Source organism: Penaeus vannamei, chromosome 9 (assembly GCF_042767895.1).
Source record: "Penaeus vannamei isolate JL-2024 chromosome 9, ASM4276789v1, whole genome shotgun sequence".
Lineage (NCBI taxonomy): Eukaryota > Metazoa > Arthropoda > Malacostraca > Decapoda > Penaeidae > Penaeus > Penaeus vannamei.
The window spans coordinates 17,446,824-17,459,323 of record NC_091557.1 but is presented as its reverse complement, the minus strand read 5'-3'; the positions used below and the strand labels follow the sequence as shown (position 1 = coordinate 17,459,323).

At 43.8% G+C, this 12,500-nt stretch overlaps 1 protein-coding gene across 1 annotated transcript in view; it reads right to left on the bottom strand.

Moving 5' to 3' along the window:
- Positions 1-12,500, bottom strand: part of LOC113812786 (dynein axonemal heavy chain 5-like) — an 80,349-nt gene that overhangs the window by 32,918 nt on the left and 34,931 nt on the right. Inside the window, exons 38-57 of the mRNA XM_070124940.1 lie at positions 11,022-11,216; positions 10,638-10,776; positions 10,253-10,410; positions 9,865-9,983; positions 9,421-9,548; positions 8,940-9,136; positions 8,545-8,730; positions 4,111-4,197; positions 3,555-3,726; positions 3,211-3,353; positions 2,912-3,046; positions 2,589-2,711; positions 2,304-2,421; positions 1,985-2,190; positions 1,682-1,845; positions 1,433-1,555; positions 1,129-1,321; positions 888-1,018; positions 594-742; positions 226-395 (exon numbers count right to left, since the gene is read on the bottom strand). Of these exons, the coding sequence (XP_069981041.1) occupies positions 226-395; positions 594-742; positions 888-1,018; positions 1,129-1,321; positions 1,433-1,555; positions 1,682-1,845; positions 1,985-2,190; positions 2,304-2,421; positions 2,589-2,711; positions 2,912-3,046; positions 3,211-3,353; positions 3,555-3,726; positions 4,111-4,197; positions 8,545-8,730; positions 8,940-9,136; positions 9,421-9,548; positions 9,865-9,983; positions 10,253-10,410; positions 10,638-10,776; positions 11,022-11,216 (3,036 nt within the window). The remainder of the gene's footprint in view (positions 1-225; positions 396-593; positions 743-887; positions 1,019-1,128; positions 1,322-1,432; positions 1,556-1,681; positions 1,846-1,984; positions 2,191-2,303; positions 2,422-2,588; positions 2,712-2,911; positions 3,047-3,210; positions 3,354-3,554; positions 3,727-4,110; positions 4,198-8,544; positions 8,731-8,939; positions 9,137-9,420; positions 9,549-9,864; positions 9,984-10,252; positions 10,411-10,637; positions 10,777-11,021; positions 11,217-12,500) is intronic.

Genomic DNA, 12,500 nt, shown 5'->3' with positions numbered 1-12,500 from the left:
ATAATCCAAGAATGTTTTCAAAAGAAGATAATGATACTTTTTCATAACCCTCTGAAATGATACACACACACACATATATATAAAATCCTAGTAGCAGAAATACAACTGAAGCTACCTGATGACAAAACTCAAGGCACAGTCCACCGGACAGACAAGCAGACGTGATTTGTGAGCAGCAAATTTCCAAAGGAAGCAACGAGAAGGCGCTAGGCTGCGCGGACTGACCGGCGAGAAGCAGAGAACGACGTGCAGGTTGTGGCGCGTGCGGGTGAGGAAGTAGTCCATGACGTTCTCGGGCGTGGGCGGCCGCCGCGGGTGCTCGCGCTTCATCACGGGAATCAGCTCGCTCACGATCTCGCCCTGCTCGTCGCGGTTGAACAGGTTGCTCACCATACCTGGGGACGGCCGCTCGCGTCAGGACTTTTGAATCAGGGATGTATTCGCTATTAAGACAATGGAATGTTGATGGAACTGCTGTATTTAGGGAAAATGCAGTCATATCAGAGATGGACAAATAACTAAATGTTTAGATTCGTTACTTCGGAAATTGTATTAGAGGCAAAGAACACCACTCAAGATAGCGAAAAAACTACCTGATGACAAAACGTTGTTTAGGTATTCCAGGAAAGCCTCCTCCTTCACCTCCTGGTCTGTGAAGATAAAGGTTGTACCTTTCCCTTGAATTCCACACGTTCTGTACAACACTTTCAGGTCTTCCAATAGGTTAGCAGTGTTGTATGACCTTTAATTGATAAACGAATTCAATAAGGTTCAACCAAAAGCTGTGTACACGTTTCTTTAAACCACCTACTAACTACCATTTTTTTTATAACTGATTTCATTCACCCTCTTATTTTTCTCATCCACGAACGAGCAGATGGACCCACCTGGTGAGCGTGATCTGGAAGGTCTTGTACCCGGCGATAAAGGAGGCCAGTTTGGTGAGGGACTGCTTGCCAGACCCGCCCACGCCCACAAGGAGAGCGTTGCCGCCTGGATTTCGAATGATCCGGGAGATCTGCAGAGATGTATCAGGAACGCTTCACAAAATGCTTTAGAAAATGATCTATTGCGACCTTCGCAATCCCGGTTTCAAGTATTTGAAAAAAGAAGGAAATGGAACATTACCCTCGTGAGATGGATCATTGCATCTTTAAAGAACACGAGGTCCATGCCGGTGCCGCGAACCATCTCGTTGTACTGAGCTAGGAACATCTGAAGGCGCTCCTCCAGGGCGGTGAAGGACGGGATGGGTTCATACACCTTCGGCATCTCCATGTCCAGGTCTTCGCCCTCGTCTCCTGTTGGCTCAGGGGCATCTCTGGAAGTAGAGGCAACATGGTGTTACATAAGGATATATGCATTCGTTGATCTATCTATATGTATATGGCTGTTGATAAACCAGGACTAATGCGAAGGGTAGAGGGGTAACCTGAGGAAGTCCACAAAGTTTTCGGAGCGAGTTATGGCATCCGTCGCGCGGTGGCCCAACTCCTCTTTTGTTACCGTCACCAGCGAATCCTCGAACCAGGTCACGTCCTTTGGCGTGGTGAACCTGCAGGGGTATTTGGAACAATGACCCACACTTAGATCTAACGAAGTATTGGCGACATAGGTTATATGAAATCGTGACTACTAACGCTCTTATGCCTCTGCAGGACGAGCGCCAATTAAATCATACCTGTCAGAAATGACTCTGCAGCATTCGTGGCGCCACAATGCCAAGAGGGCGTCGCCGGACGTGATCACATTGGGTGCTGCGCCCAGCATTCCTTCCCAGATGCGCGACAAATCTCGGAGGTTGAATACGTAGTGGAACTTCGCGGGCGTCGGAAGCAGCTTGCACTGGATCGAAAAATGACAAGGATTAGATCCATGGCAATATTCAGGGATTTCCCCTACTGGAATCTCGGACTATAATTTCATGATCGACATCCTTGTGTCAACAGTGACACGCAAGTTCCTCCAGTGGAAAAATGCTGACCTTGGTGTGTGCCCACAGCTTCCTAGTGAGTGGAATGAGTCTCTCCAGCATGTCCCTAACTTCCTGGTTGAAGCCTCTCTTACTGCTGAAGTGCCCTCGGGCGATCACTCCGAAGATCTTATCAATGGAGTTCTCCGACGGGATGGTGGAGTTGAAGATGCAAAAGTGGCGCTTCAGGCGCGCCGGTATGTCGTTGCGACCGCCACCTGAAGAAATAGCATACTCATTTTATATGGATTTTTTTTTATTTTTATTTGTTATTTTTTGACAATACCACATTTACCATTCATGTGCAGATCTGCTCTTTTCCATCACATACCCGGATGCCCCATGGCTGCCAGGAACTGGATGTCAACTACGTGAATAAAGTCCCCAGGTTTCTCAAGGCTATAGAATCCACCCATTTCCATAGTCTGGCGCACGATTTCATTCGTTGGCTGAAATCATGAACTTTTTGCATTTTTAAGTGAATTGAAAACAGTACCTACATGTATTGCTAAATACATTTATAAAATATACACAAAATCGCCTTCCTCCTCCTCAACTGACCACATGAACTGTAGCACTACTTACCCGCGCGGATTAAGCCCAAGCCAGTCCTCACCTGATCGCCCCAGTCGTTGATGTGCGGCATGTTGAGGTCGTCGATGAAGACTGTCATGGTTTTCCCGGCAGGAGGACCGAACGTGCTGCCCATCCTTTTGTCGATGTAACTTTCGATGGTGCGCTGGTGGGTGTTAACGAACAAGATAAACCATTACATTGCTTTATAATCCTTAGCTTCCTAGTGTCACGCGATGACATTGTAACAGCATAACACTTGCCACATAGTGCTGCGGCAAAATCAGTGCAGCTAAAATATATAGGGCAGTCAATAACTAAGTAATGGTAGGATATAATCAAGGTTCAGTTCAGGTCGCAGCATACCTGGAAATATAGAGGCGTGGAGGCTGACGAGAAGTTGAAGTTGCGATAAAGATGATCCTCAGGGTTATACTTCTTCATGAAGGCATTAATGGTGACTGTCTTGGCAGACCCCGGCTCGCCTATCAGCAGCACACCCTGTGCAAAAAGTTACATAGTCTGGACACAGGACAATGATTTTGTCTGGAGTAAAATCCTTGAATCACAGATATTCTGGTAAGACACTACTTATTGAAATTTTATTATAAGAAAAAACGAGGTAAAAATTGAATTACAAACGAAATTCACTGTTCACCGCTCACCTTCCCTTGCTGCGCCACCGTGTGGATGAGGAAGTCCATTCGCACATTGTCCACATTTGGCACAAGAATGGAGTTGTAATCCGGAGTGCCTGTGTCTGGGTATACATACTCTGATACGCGCGTTCCCCAGTGTTGCCACCAACCTGAAGTACCATGCCCATGGTAGATGTAATTTAAGGAAATGTTTGTAATATATGTAAATAAAATAGATAGACATATACAATTAGATTGTAATCGTACACACGTTATTAACCACAAATATAGATATAATTAAAAAGTTAAACACTCAAATAAGCAAAAGTAGCTGTGTTGTACATCTGGCCGCGGCCGTGTTGGAAACGCACCATTCTCGTCCACGCGGTAGTCGAACATGGAATCATCTGCTCCCCCTTGAGGTGGAAGGTCAAGGTCACTGCAATTACCTCGCATGTAATGCTCCATCTTGGCACGGTCGGCCAGCTCCATGAAGCAGCCCAGACTCCACATCATTGTGAACACATAGAGGCGCTGAATGTGCTCCTGGACCGTGGCCTGGTGCGTGGGCTGAACCAAGGAAGAAAAAGAAGGGAAAAAATGAGCCTGTTTATTTACTTAAAGATTTATTAAAGGTAACTGTGTCATAAGACTAATAATGTAATGGACAGAGATGTCTGAGCTTGTTTGGGGTGATGTAGAGATGCCTCACAACAGTTTTAATTCACTTGTCTAAAAAATGGTTAAAACGACAAAATATCAGTCTTTCTAAATATTAATACATAAATGAATATTGGAAATTTCAATGTAAGAGGACTGCGGTGCAGCAACTAGAAAGGTACTGCATATGACTGAAATAATCGACACTGCTTGATCAAGATCAAGACCAGCTGTTGCCGAGGCATGGACGAGATGTAATACCTGGACCTCCTCCGTGTCTGGGTCGGGCTCCCGGCGCTTGTTCTGCTGCTGTTGCTGCTCCTCCGGCAACAGGCCCTCCATGACTCGCGTGGCCTGCGGCGGGAGCAAAGGTCACGCTGGAAATGGAGGCGGGCATGGCGTCGAGACCGGCTCCGGCCGCCATGCCTTCAGGCATTGCTTTCCTTTCATTCAGTGTATAGCCATTTGATTAGGGCGATTATACTCATTAACATTACCATAAAGATCATAATTTGAACAAAGAAGTGGAAAGTTCGAGATCGGAATGATCAATAAAGATGACTGTCACTTTGAAATTCACAGGCAAAAATTAATTTCATGCAGTTATAAAGCTATATAATCTTATAGATGTTTGGTTCTGATAAACTTCGTAACTTCACGTGTGTCTTTGTGTGTACGTGTGTGTGTAAGTTCTACGTGTATACAAACAAACACGTTTATGTGACTGGGAGTGTGGGTGTGTGTGAATGTGAACGTTGATGTGTGTGAGTGTGAGAGAGAAACTATATATATATAAATATATATATATATATATATATATATATATATATATATATATATATATATATATATATATATATGTGTGTGTGCATGTGTGTGTGTGTGTGTGTGTGTGTGTGTGTGTGTGTGTGTGTGTGTGTGTGTGTGTGTGTGTGTGTGTGTGTGTGTGTGTGTGTCTAGCCACTTAAATACACTAAACATGTACGCAGTACGCAACTTGGCACAGAGATAAACTCCAACTGATAATTAGACCGAGATAAAAAAAAAAAAACTGATTTCCACATCAGATCGATATTTTAATCAAAATAAAAAAATGTGTAGCATCGTTATGTGAATCAGTCACTATATCAGTTGGATATCAACATGGCATATTTTTCTAACTAATATTTATTTATCTACTACGATTATACGTCAACACAAGACTTGACATCTGCGTGATCCATGCGGTGATGTTTAATCATGAAGGCTACAATATTATATCTGCATTTATTTCGCCAAGGTTTAGATGACGACGCCGCCACTTGTTAGAACGTGTACTTGCTTAATGCTAACTGTACCAGGTTCAGCTCACGCTCACGCCGCTATGCAAAGACAACGTGGGACCTTCTCTGAGTCTCCTACTTTGTGACTAGATATGATTTGTTTCATTGTTTGACACAGCACTATGCAATGCATTCAGTGTTTGGATCAGAAGTTTGCATTGGAAAGTACTTTTTATTACGTGTACCTCATGGGAGAGGGTGAACCGTAGAGCAGTTGTACACTACCGTATGTGGTGCCGGCTGTACATATTAGTATACTTCCGACATCACCTGTAATGTTTAAGTTTCGGGATATTATTTTACTATTTATGGTACTTGTTTACAGCAATAGTTTAAAATTCATTCCCAAAGCTGTCCGCCAAGACCCAGCTGCTCAACTGAACCTATCAGTGAACTTTGAAAGAAAGAAAGAAAAAAATAGGTCTGACATTAAGTGATTTTACGCATTTTAGCGGCAGTAAAGACGTGGATCGTGGCAGGACAGACGGTTTACATGGCGTGGGAGTGTTGTGCTGCGAGAGAAAGTGAGAACATGGCGACATCAGGCAGGGGCAGCACCGGAAGAGCCTCATCCTCTGGCAAGGATCTGGGCGTTTCCACGGGCGTCTGCGTGTGGGAGGACTCGTCGGGGGTATGGCCTCCGTGGGTGCCGCCTCCCCATGCGCTAGAACGACCACGTCGACGGGGCAGACAGTCGTCAGCTGCGTCTTCTCCCTCCGGCAGTTGGCCCTCCAGGAGGGTTATGGCCTGGCAGCAGCGGCGATAACATCAACAACACTTTTAAAGACAACACGACCTATCTAACTGAAGACATGAGCACATATCTGGATGCGGAGTTGCAGCGGGATAACGCTGCGGGACAAATGAGGGTGTGGATGTCCTCTCGCCCACACGGTCCTTCCGCCTATTAGTCTTGTGACACAGATGTAAGAAAGTTCGGCTGCTTCCAAAAACAGTTCTACATATAGTGCGCACATTACAAAGCTAAGCCTTACATTGTCTACGCGGGGGTAAAGAAAAAAATCACACATCATAGCCAGTACGTTAGCATTACAGCAACACTAACTACCGCGGGCCAGCTCAACAGACTATCAACTTACCAGTAGAGATATTTCATACCACACTGCAATGGGAACATCTACTGGCAAGAACACTATATGCCTACGCATCAACAATTACAGGTGACAACAAGTATCGCAGAGCAGCCAATAGTTAACACCCACAACAATCACAGTCACAACATGAGCACAGGATTCTGCTGATCAGTGCATAGACATGAAGCACACTTCCACCTAAGATAGAAAACACAGCATGTAGATTGCACGCAAGATCTTTTTGCATCACTGAGCTGGAGTCGTGAGGTGTCTAAATTGCCAATTTTCTGCTTTAGACATTGTGGCAATTGATTATTTACTGTTTCCATCCACAACTACGGCATGTCGCATGTAAATTTTATCATAAACACAGACTTCACAGACGCAGTTACATACTTTCCTACAGGGGACATGCACTATATATACCTTCTTACCTACTATCTATGATAATAGCAGAGAGTTCCTACTAGTTCTAAGATAACATTATATCAGGGGAGAGCATGGCATAACCGCTCTTGTCTTTACATATTTTACCGATATACTGCTTCAAGAATGGATGTACAACAAACCCATTCTAATTTGTTAGTTTGCCTTGTTAGACACCGTAAACACGCGTATAACAAATTAGAGAACAGAATATCAGTCTTATAGGCAAAGTAAGTTGGATCATCATCCCCATTCGCGATTCCAAGGGACACAATGCACTGTGAGATCAACGGGTGTTTCTAAGTCGTTTGAGGGTTTATTTGTACTTTCACCATTGCACGGCCTAATGCATGTCATCTTTAATTCATGCACGTGAGCGATGGTCATAATGTCTGATATCTTTATGCAGCTAAAGTAACCTTGCTCATCAATCACTAGGAAAAAGACATAACCTATTCCTCACTATCATTAAACATGCTTAGACGAACTATAAAAAGGAGACATTTTAATTTCACAGATTATTTAATCTGATGTGGAACACATGTGCTTCCATGCCGTGCCAGGAGTTGAGAGGCAGTGAACAACATGCAGCTTTCTGTCGTATGGAATGTGCAGCTGAAGGGCAACACCTGTATATTTTAACCTGTTTATATATGACAATGTTACGCTGCTATGAAAAAAAAAAAATCACTGACTACAGATTTATGTGGTCTAGCATGTTCAAATAAAGATGGTGGCTCTTTTTCCCCTGCCCTCTCTCTCTCTGTCTATCTATTTCTATCTACATCTATCTGCTAGTCAATCTGTATATCAGTCTACCTATGTCTATCTATCAGTCTATTTATCTATTTATCTATCCATTTATACAAACACTCATATCTATCTATCTAAACACACACGCTTATATATTTATATGTCATATATCACTCAGATACTCTGAGTGGAGCAGGTGACAATCTCCAAGGCAAGGTGCATTGCATTCAAAGACACAAAGTGCAGGCATGCTGATGATGGCAGAAAGCGGAGGCAATGGCATGCAGCTTGCATATGGAAAACACAAGTAAGGATTGACGATCATTTAGAAATCATGTAATGACGTCACAAAATTCTGTCGAAAGTCAAAAACTCAGTTAACTATACTATGCAAAATATCACTTAAAATATACCAAAATATTTACATTAATCTTACAAAATGGCGACGAAGTGTGGGCATCACACCACGTTGCGGATCTGAAATGTCACTAAGAAAAGCTAGAGTGAGTTTTGGCCTCAGCGGCGTTTTATATTTACATGGGAACCACTTGGTTTAGCTCACAGACAAAGGAATCCATTCGTTTTATTAAGTCCGTATCTCTCACTCTGAGATCAGTTATCAGAAAATAGTAGATTTTGAAATAGATCCGCACGCGTTTCCAAATTCTTTTCTCCAATATTGCTTTTGCTTTCAGGAACTGATTCTTTGTGTTGGGGAACGTTGTGGATTTCTCATTTTACCCTAAGCTTGACCAAAGCCTTGTGTGAAGGTATCTAGACGTGGATGGGGCGGGGATCTGCTGTACATCCAAGGCAATTAATTGTAAGCGTCGCATTATTCCATTTGTGAGAATCAAACTGCTGTAACTGAGGCAAAATAATTTTAGGAAACTGGGGCCGACGGGTCTGGCGGCTGCTCCTTTGGGCGCTTAAGCGGGACCTTCCGTTTAAGTTTTCGCTTTCGAGAAACAATAGCGGGAACTGATTCTGGATTTCCTTCAAACCTGTATTGTACAAACCCAATATTATGCTCAAATAAAGTCAAGAAATCATTAAATAAATCGCCACATCTGAAAATAACAATACAAAATGTTAGCAGCACACACCTGTGTGATGACATTGACCTGGAGGATGGGGATGCAGAGCCGCAGGTTTTGCTTGCACCACGTGAACAGCGACAAGAAGTTCTTAGCGAAGAGGTCACTGATAATTGGTTGCTCGTAGTGGGGTCGCGTCCTTAACCACGCCTGCAGGAGGGGCTGCCAGTCTAGTCCAGACGAACTCATATACACCTGCACGAATGTGAAACAGTTGAAGGTCCTTTTCGTTCAATCAAAATATAGGAACATCTTAAGAAAGATTCTATGGACTAGCTGAGTTGTGTGACTTTTTCTCTCTGGTGGGGGAATAGTGATCTTCTGATATGACTTGTCAATGACATTCATAATACACAGATTCAGACGATGTACAGATCGGAAGTGGGAGTTTCTTAACCACACACCATCCCGTTCCTGGACACCGTCGCAGGAGAAGCGTTGTCAATGTTGGCCGGTTCGAAGATGACTTTGCAGCAGGGAGACATCGGGATTCGGTCTCCGTTGGCCAGCGTCAGCGTCCGGTTGTCGTCCAGCACAGAGTTGAGGTTCTCAATCCAGATGGCGTCGACGGGGCCGTCCAACACCAGCCAGATATGCTCGCCTGAAGTCATTGTAGTATATTAGAGTAATATATTAGCCAAAATATATGAACAGAATGGGTGATAAGATAAAGATTTAGAGTATTCAATCTATAATAACATATCAAATGCACTCATATGCTTCCATTTTAATTCACACTACAGCTAGAGGACTTCTAGTTGTTCACTTAACGAAGTTGGAATTAAATCCGGAATTCATATCATTCCTCCCTCCTATTTATTTCCAATAACACGAGATTTAATTCTCCTCAGCCGGAATATGAATGTTTGTGAATCTGAACGTCACCTTTCTTCGCCTTGAGCGTCTTCCTCCAGAGCGTTGAGAAGATGCCGTCCGTCCAGTCGTTGGTGGCCACGTCCAGCCGCCCGAACATCTGCGCGGACGTGATGGCCTTCGGGTTCATGCGCATCTCCCTGTGGAACCATGAGGCCATTGGCACACAGATGGCGCTGGCTAGACACTGGTAAAGCTAAGTGCAAGTAAATGCCTGGTGAGGACAACGGCAAGAATGGGGATCATCCAAAATTAGCTATTTGGTTTGGAAAAAAAGACAGTACTGTAGCATGGCAACGATGTTAAACTCAATATTCCTATCGTTCTTAAAAATATCTTATAATGATACAGGAAATTTTGTGTTGTTAACAAAATAGTACCACAAAGATTTCTACCACCCTTGTACATATCATCAGGCACCATCATCATAGTACGACTAAGCACTGCCGACCCCACCTGTGTGGCTGCCCCATCTTCGTGAGGGCCTTCATGAGGACCTGGATGCACGTCGTCTTTCCGGCTCCGCTGGGCCCGAGCGTCATCATGCCGTGCCTGACCCGCTGGGTCTCGTACAGCTACGAGGAAGTGTCAAGGATGACTTTTGCTGCTGTTTTACTCTGTCTCGTCCTTAATGCAATTTGTTGCCAGTCTCATATAAGCATTATAATTATCTTTATATAATGTTTAGGACATGAAAAAAACATATATTTCTCATGAAACGTACAGTAAACTACATTTACAGAATTAATAATTTGTGTATTTGCATGTAAGCTTACATCGTTGATCAATGCTTCTTCTTCATTTTGCCTTAAAAAGTTCAACATAATATGCAACCTGGACCCACCTGAATGAGCTTCAGCTGCCAGGGTGCATGCTGGATGAGGCCGAGTTCGACCACGATCTCAGCGATATTGTTGGTGAGATGGTTGTTGTAGCCTTTTTCTTGGGCCATATTGGGGAACAGATCGTCGATGAGGGACATGAAGAGCGGTTCGTCCTCGTCTGCCAAAAGAAAACAATGTTATTTAACTGGATTTTATAAGTAGCGGTCCTATATCACAAAGAGTGAATCAGTATTCGCATGCTGTTTCGTTGTCTTGATCTACATTAAATAACATTAGACAGAACTATACTCATATGAGCATCTGCTCAATATACTCGCACCATCACTATCATACTAAATACTATAAGAGCTATGTGGGTATAAACACAGCATAGCTTGCACTCACCAACGAGCTTCGAGAGATTCATGTCCCTGAGGACCCGCATAACGATGGTCGACTCCGAGTCCTTGGCATTGGCCCTCTTCGCGGCGCCCAGGGTTCGCAGCACAGACAGAATGTTGCGCAGGCCGAAGTCGTAGTGAACCTACACAGAGGAGACGGGGATAATAGTCGCAGCAGTAATAGCGAAAGAAGATGAGAAAGGGAGGAACAAGAGATGTAAATAATTGGATACATTCAAGAATTTCTGAATATCCTTGCTTTCAATAAAAATACATAGAGGAAAATAGAAGGAAACGTTTCGTCTTGAAATATATGGGCAGAATATTGAATGCTTGAAATAAAACAGGTTCGTATGGAAGTTTACCCCTCAGACATGGAAAAAATTACCTGTTTAGTAAGCTGCTCCTCGCAGAGCTTGTACAGCGTGAAGAACTTGCGCGCCAGAGTGATGTTCTCCAGGAAACCGCAAGACGCCAGCTTGACCCTGATGATAATTTGGCGATCTGGCACCATCATCGCCACGTTTCGGAACTGGATCTTCAGATTCTCGGGCAGTTCTTGGCGGCCGTGGTAGCCCAGATTCTAGAGGCGCGCGGTGTGGAAGCAGCAGCGTGACGCGGGCAAGATATGGAGGAGTGATGGGGAGGGTAAGTATATACACACAGATAAACAAGGAAGGTTAAGTGAGAGGCGCCAGCATGCAGCAGCCCCTACGCAGAGGGTCGCCGGTATGCATGCCTCACGGGACCCTCTGGAAAAATAACATCCTGTAATGAAAGAGTTCTCTATGCAGAAAAAAATCCATCGCGAAAAATCACTCGAACGACAGTGTGTATGTACAGTACAGGGGATGAAAATATACATGTTCAGGTAAAAAGCACCTTTTGGACCCTAAAAATTGCCAGTAAGCAGAACGACCAAGGGTCTGCTCATACCAGAAAGCAAGGACATGAAATTAGCCGGGAGTGAATGACGCATGCGTGACATGGAGTCGAAGTGAGGAAATAGATTTCTTTATAAATCATGACGGTATACTTCAGTGCAGGATGTTTTAGAATCTATAAAAAGCTGCGCTCTTTTTCAGTGCCGATCGAACCTCGACCGATTTATTTTTTTCTTATGTTACATCATCAATAAACTTTCCTTGACAACTTTTCGGTGACATGCAAATGTGATCATCAGGAACTGTTGTTCACACCGGGCTGGCGGAGGTCAAACAAGCGCATTATCTTTTTATATGAAAATTTCAGACCCGGAACTTCAGATCCAGTTTTGGCAATGTCGGTGAAAATATGATACTAGAGTACTGTGTGATTCAGTATAGTTGCAGAAGTGGTGTGTAGTTGTGGAGTGACGCATCTCTGGACTATCGTGATGTAGTGTTTTAGTGTTTTATTTCTGGTTTGCTGAGGTAGTTCATTCAGTTGTGGAAGCGCAGTTCGGAAAAAGTGTTGTGATTTGATGCTCTAAGCTGTACACCCATATCCGCACCCACACACAGGCACACCCAATACAAACGCATTCTAGAATCAGTGTACAGGCTGCTCAAATTAATGATAAGTGTTTTCGGCCAAGCAACGGTTTCTGTGAAAGAGATAGAGGTAAGACCATAGGAAATTAGTGGCATTGCAACATGTTAAGTGAAGCCAGGCACTTTACCTGTTTATTGCCGTCTTTGGCCACCTGCCAGGTGAGAGAGAGAAATTTAAGAGGGCACGATGACAGGGACGTCACGTGCAGTGACTGTCTTCACAGACTTTATCAGCATCGTATGTTCTCGCAAAGAAAGTCAAATATCCTACAAGTTGCAACTGCCTTAAGTTATATTTTTCTTGTACGAGCCTTTTAGCCTGACCTCGCGACATT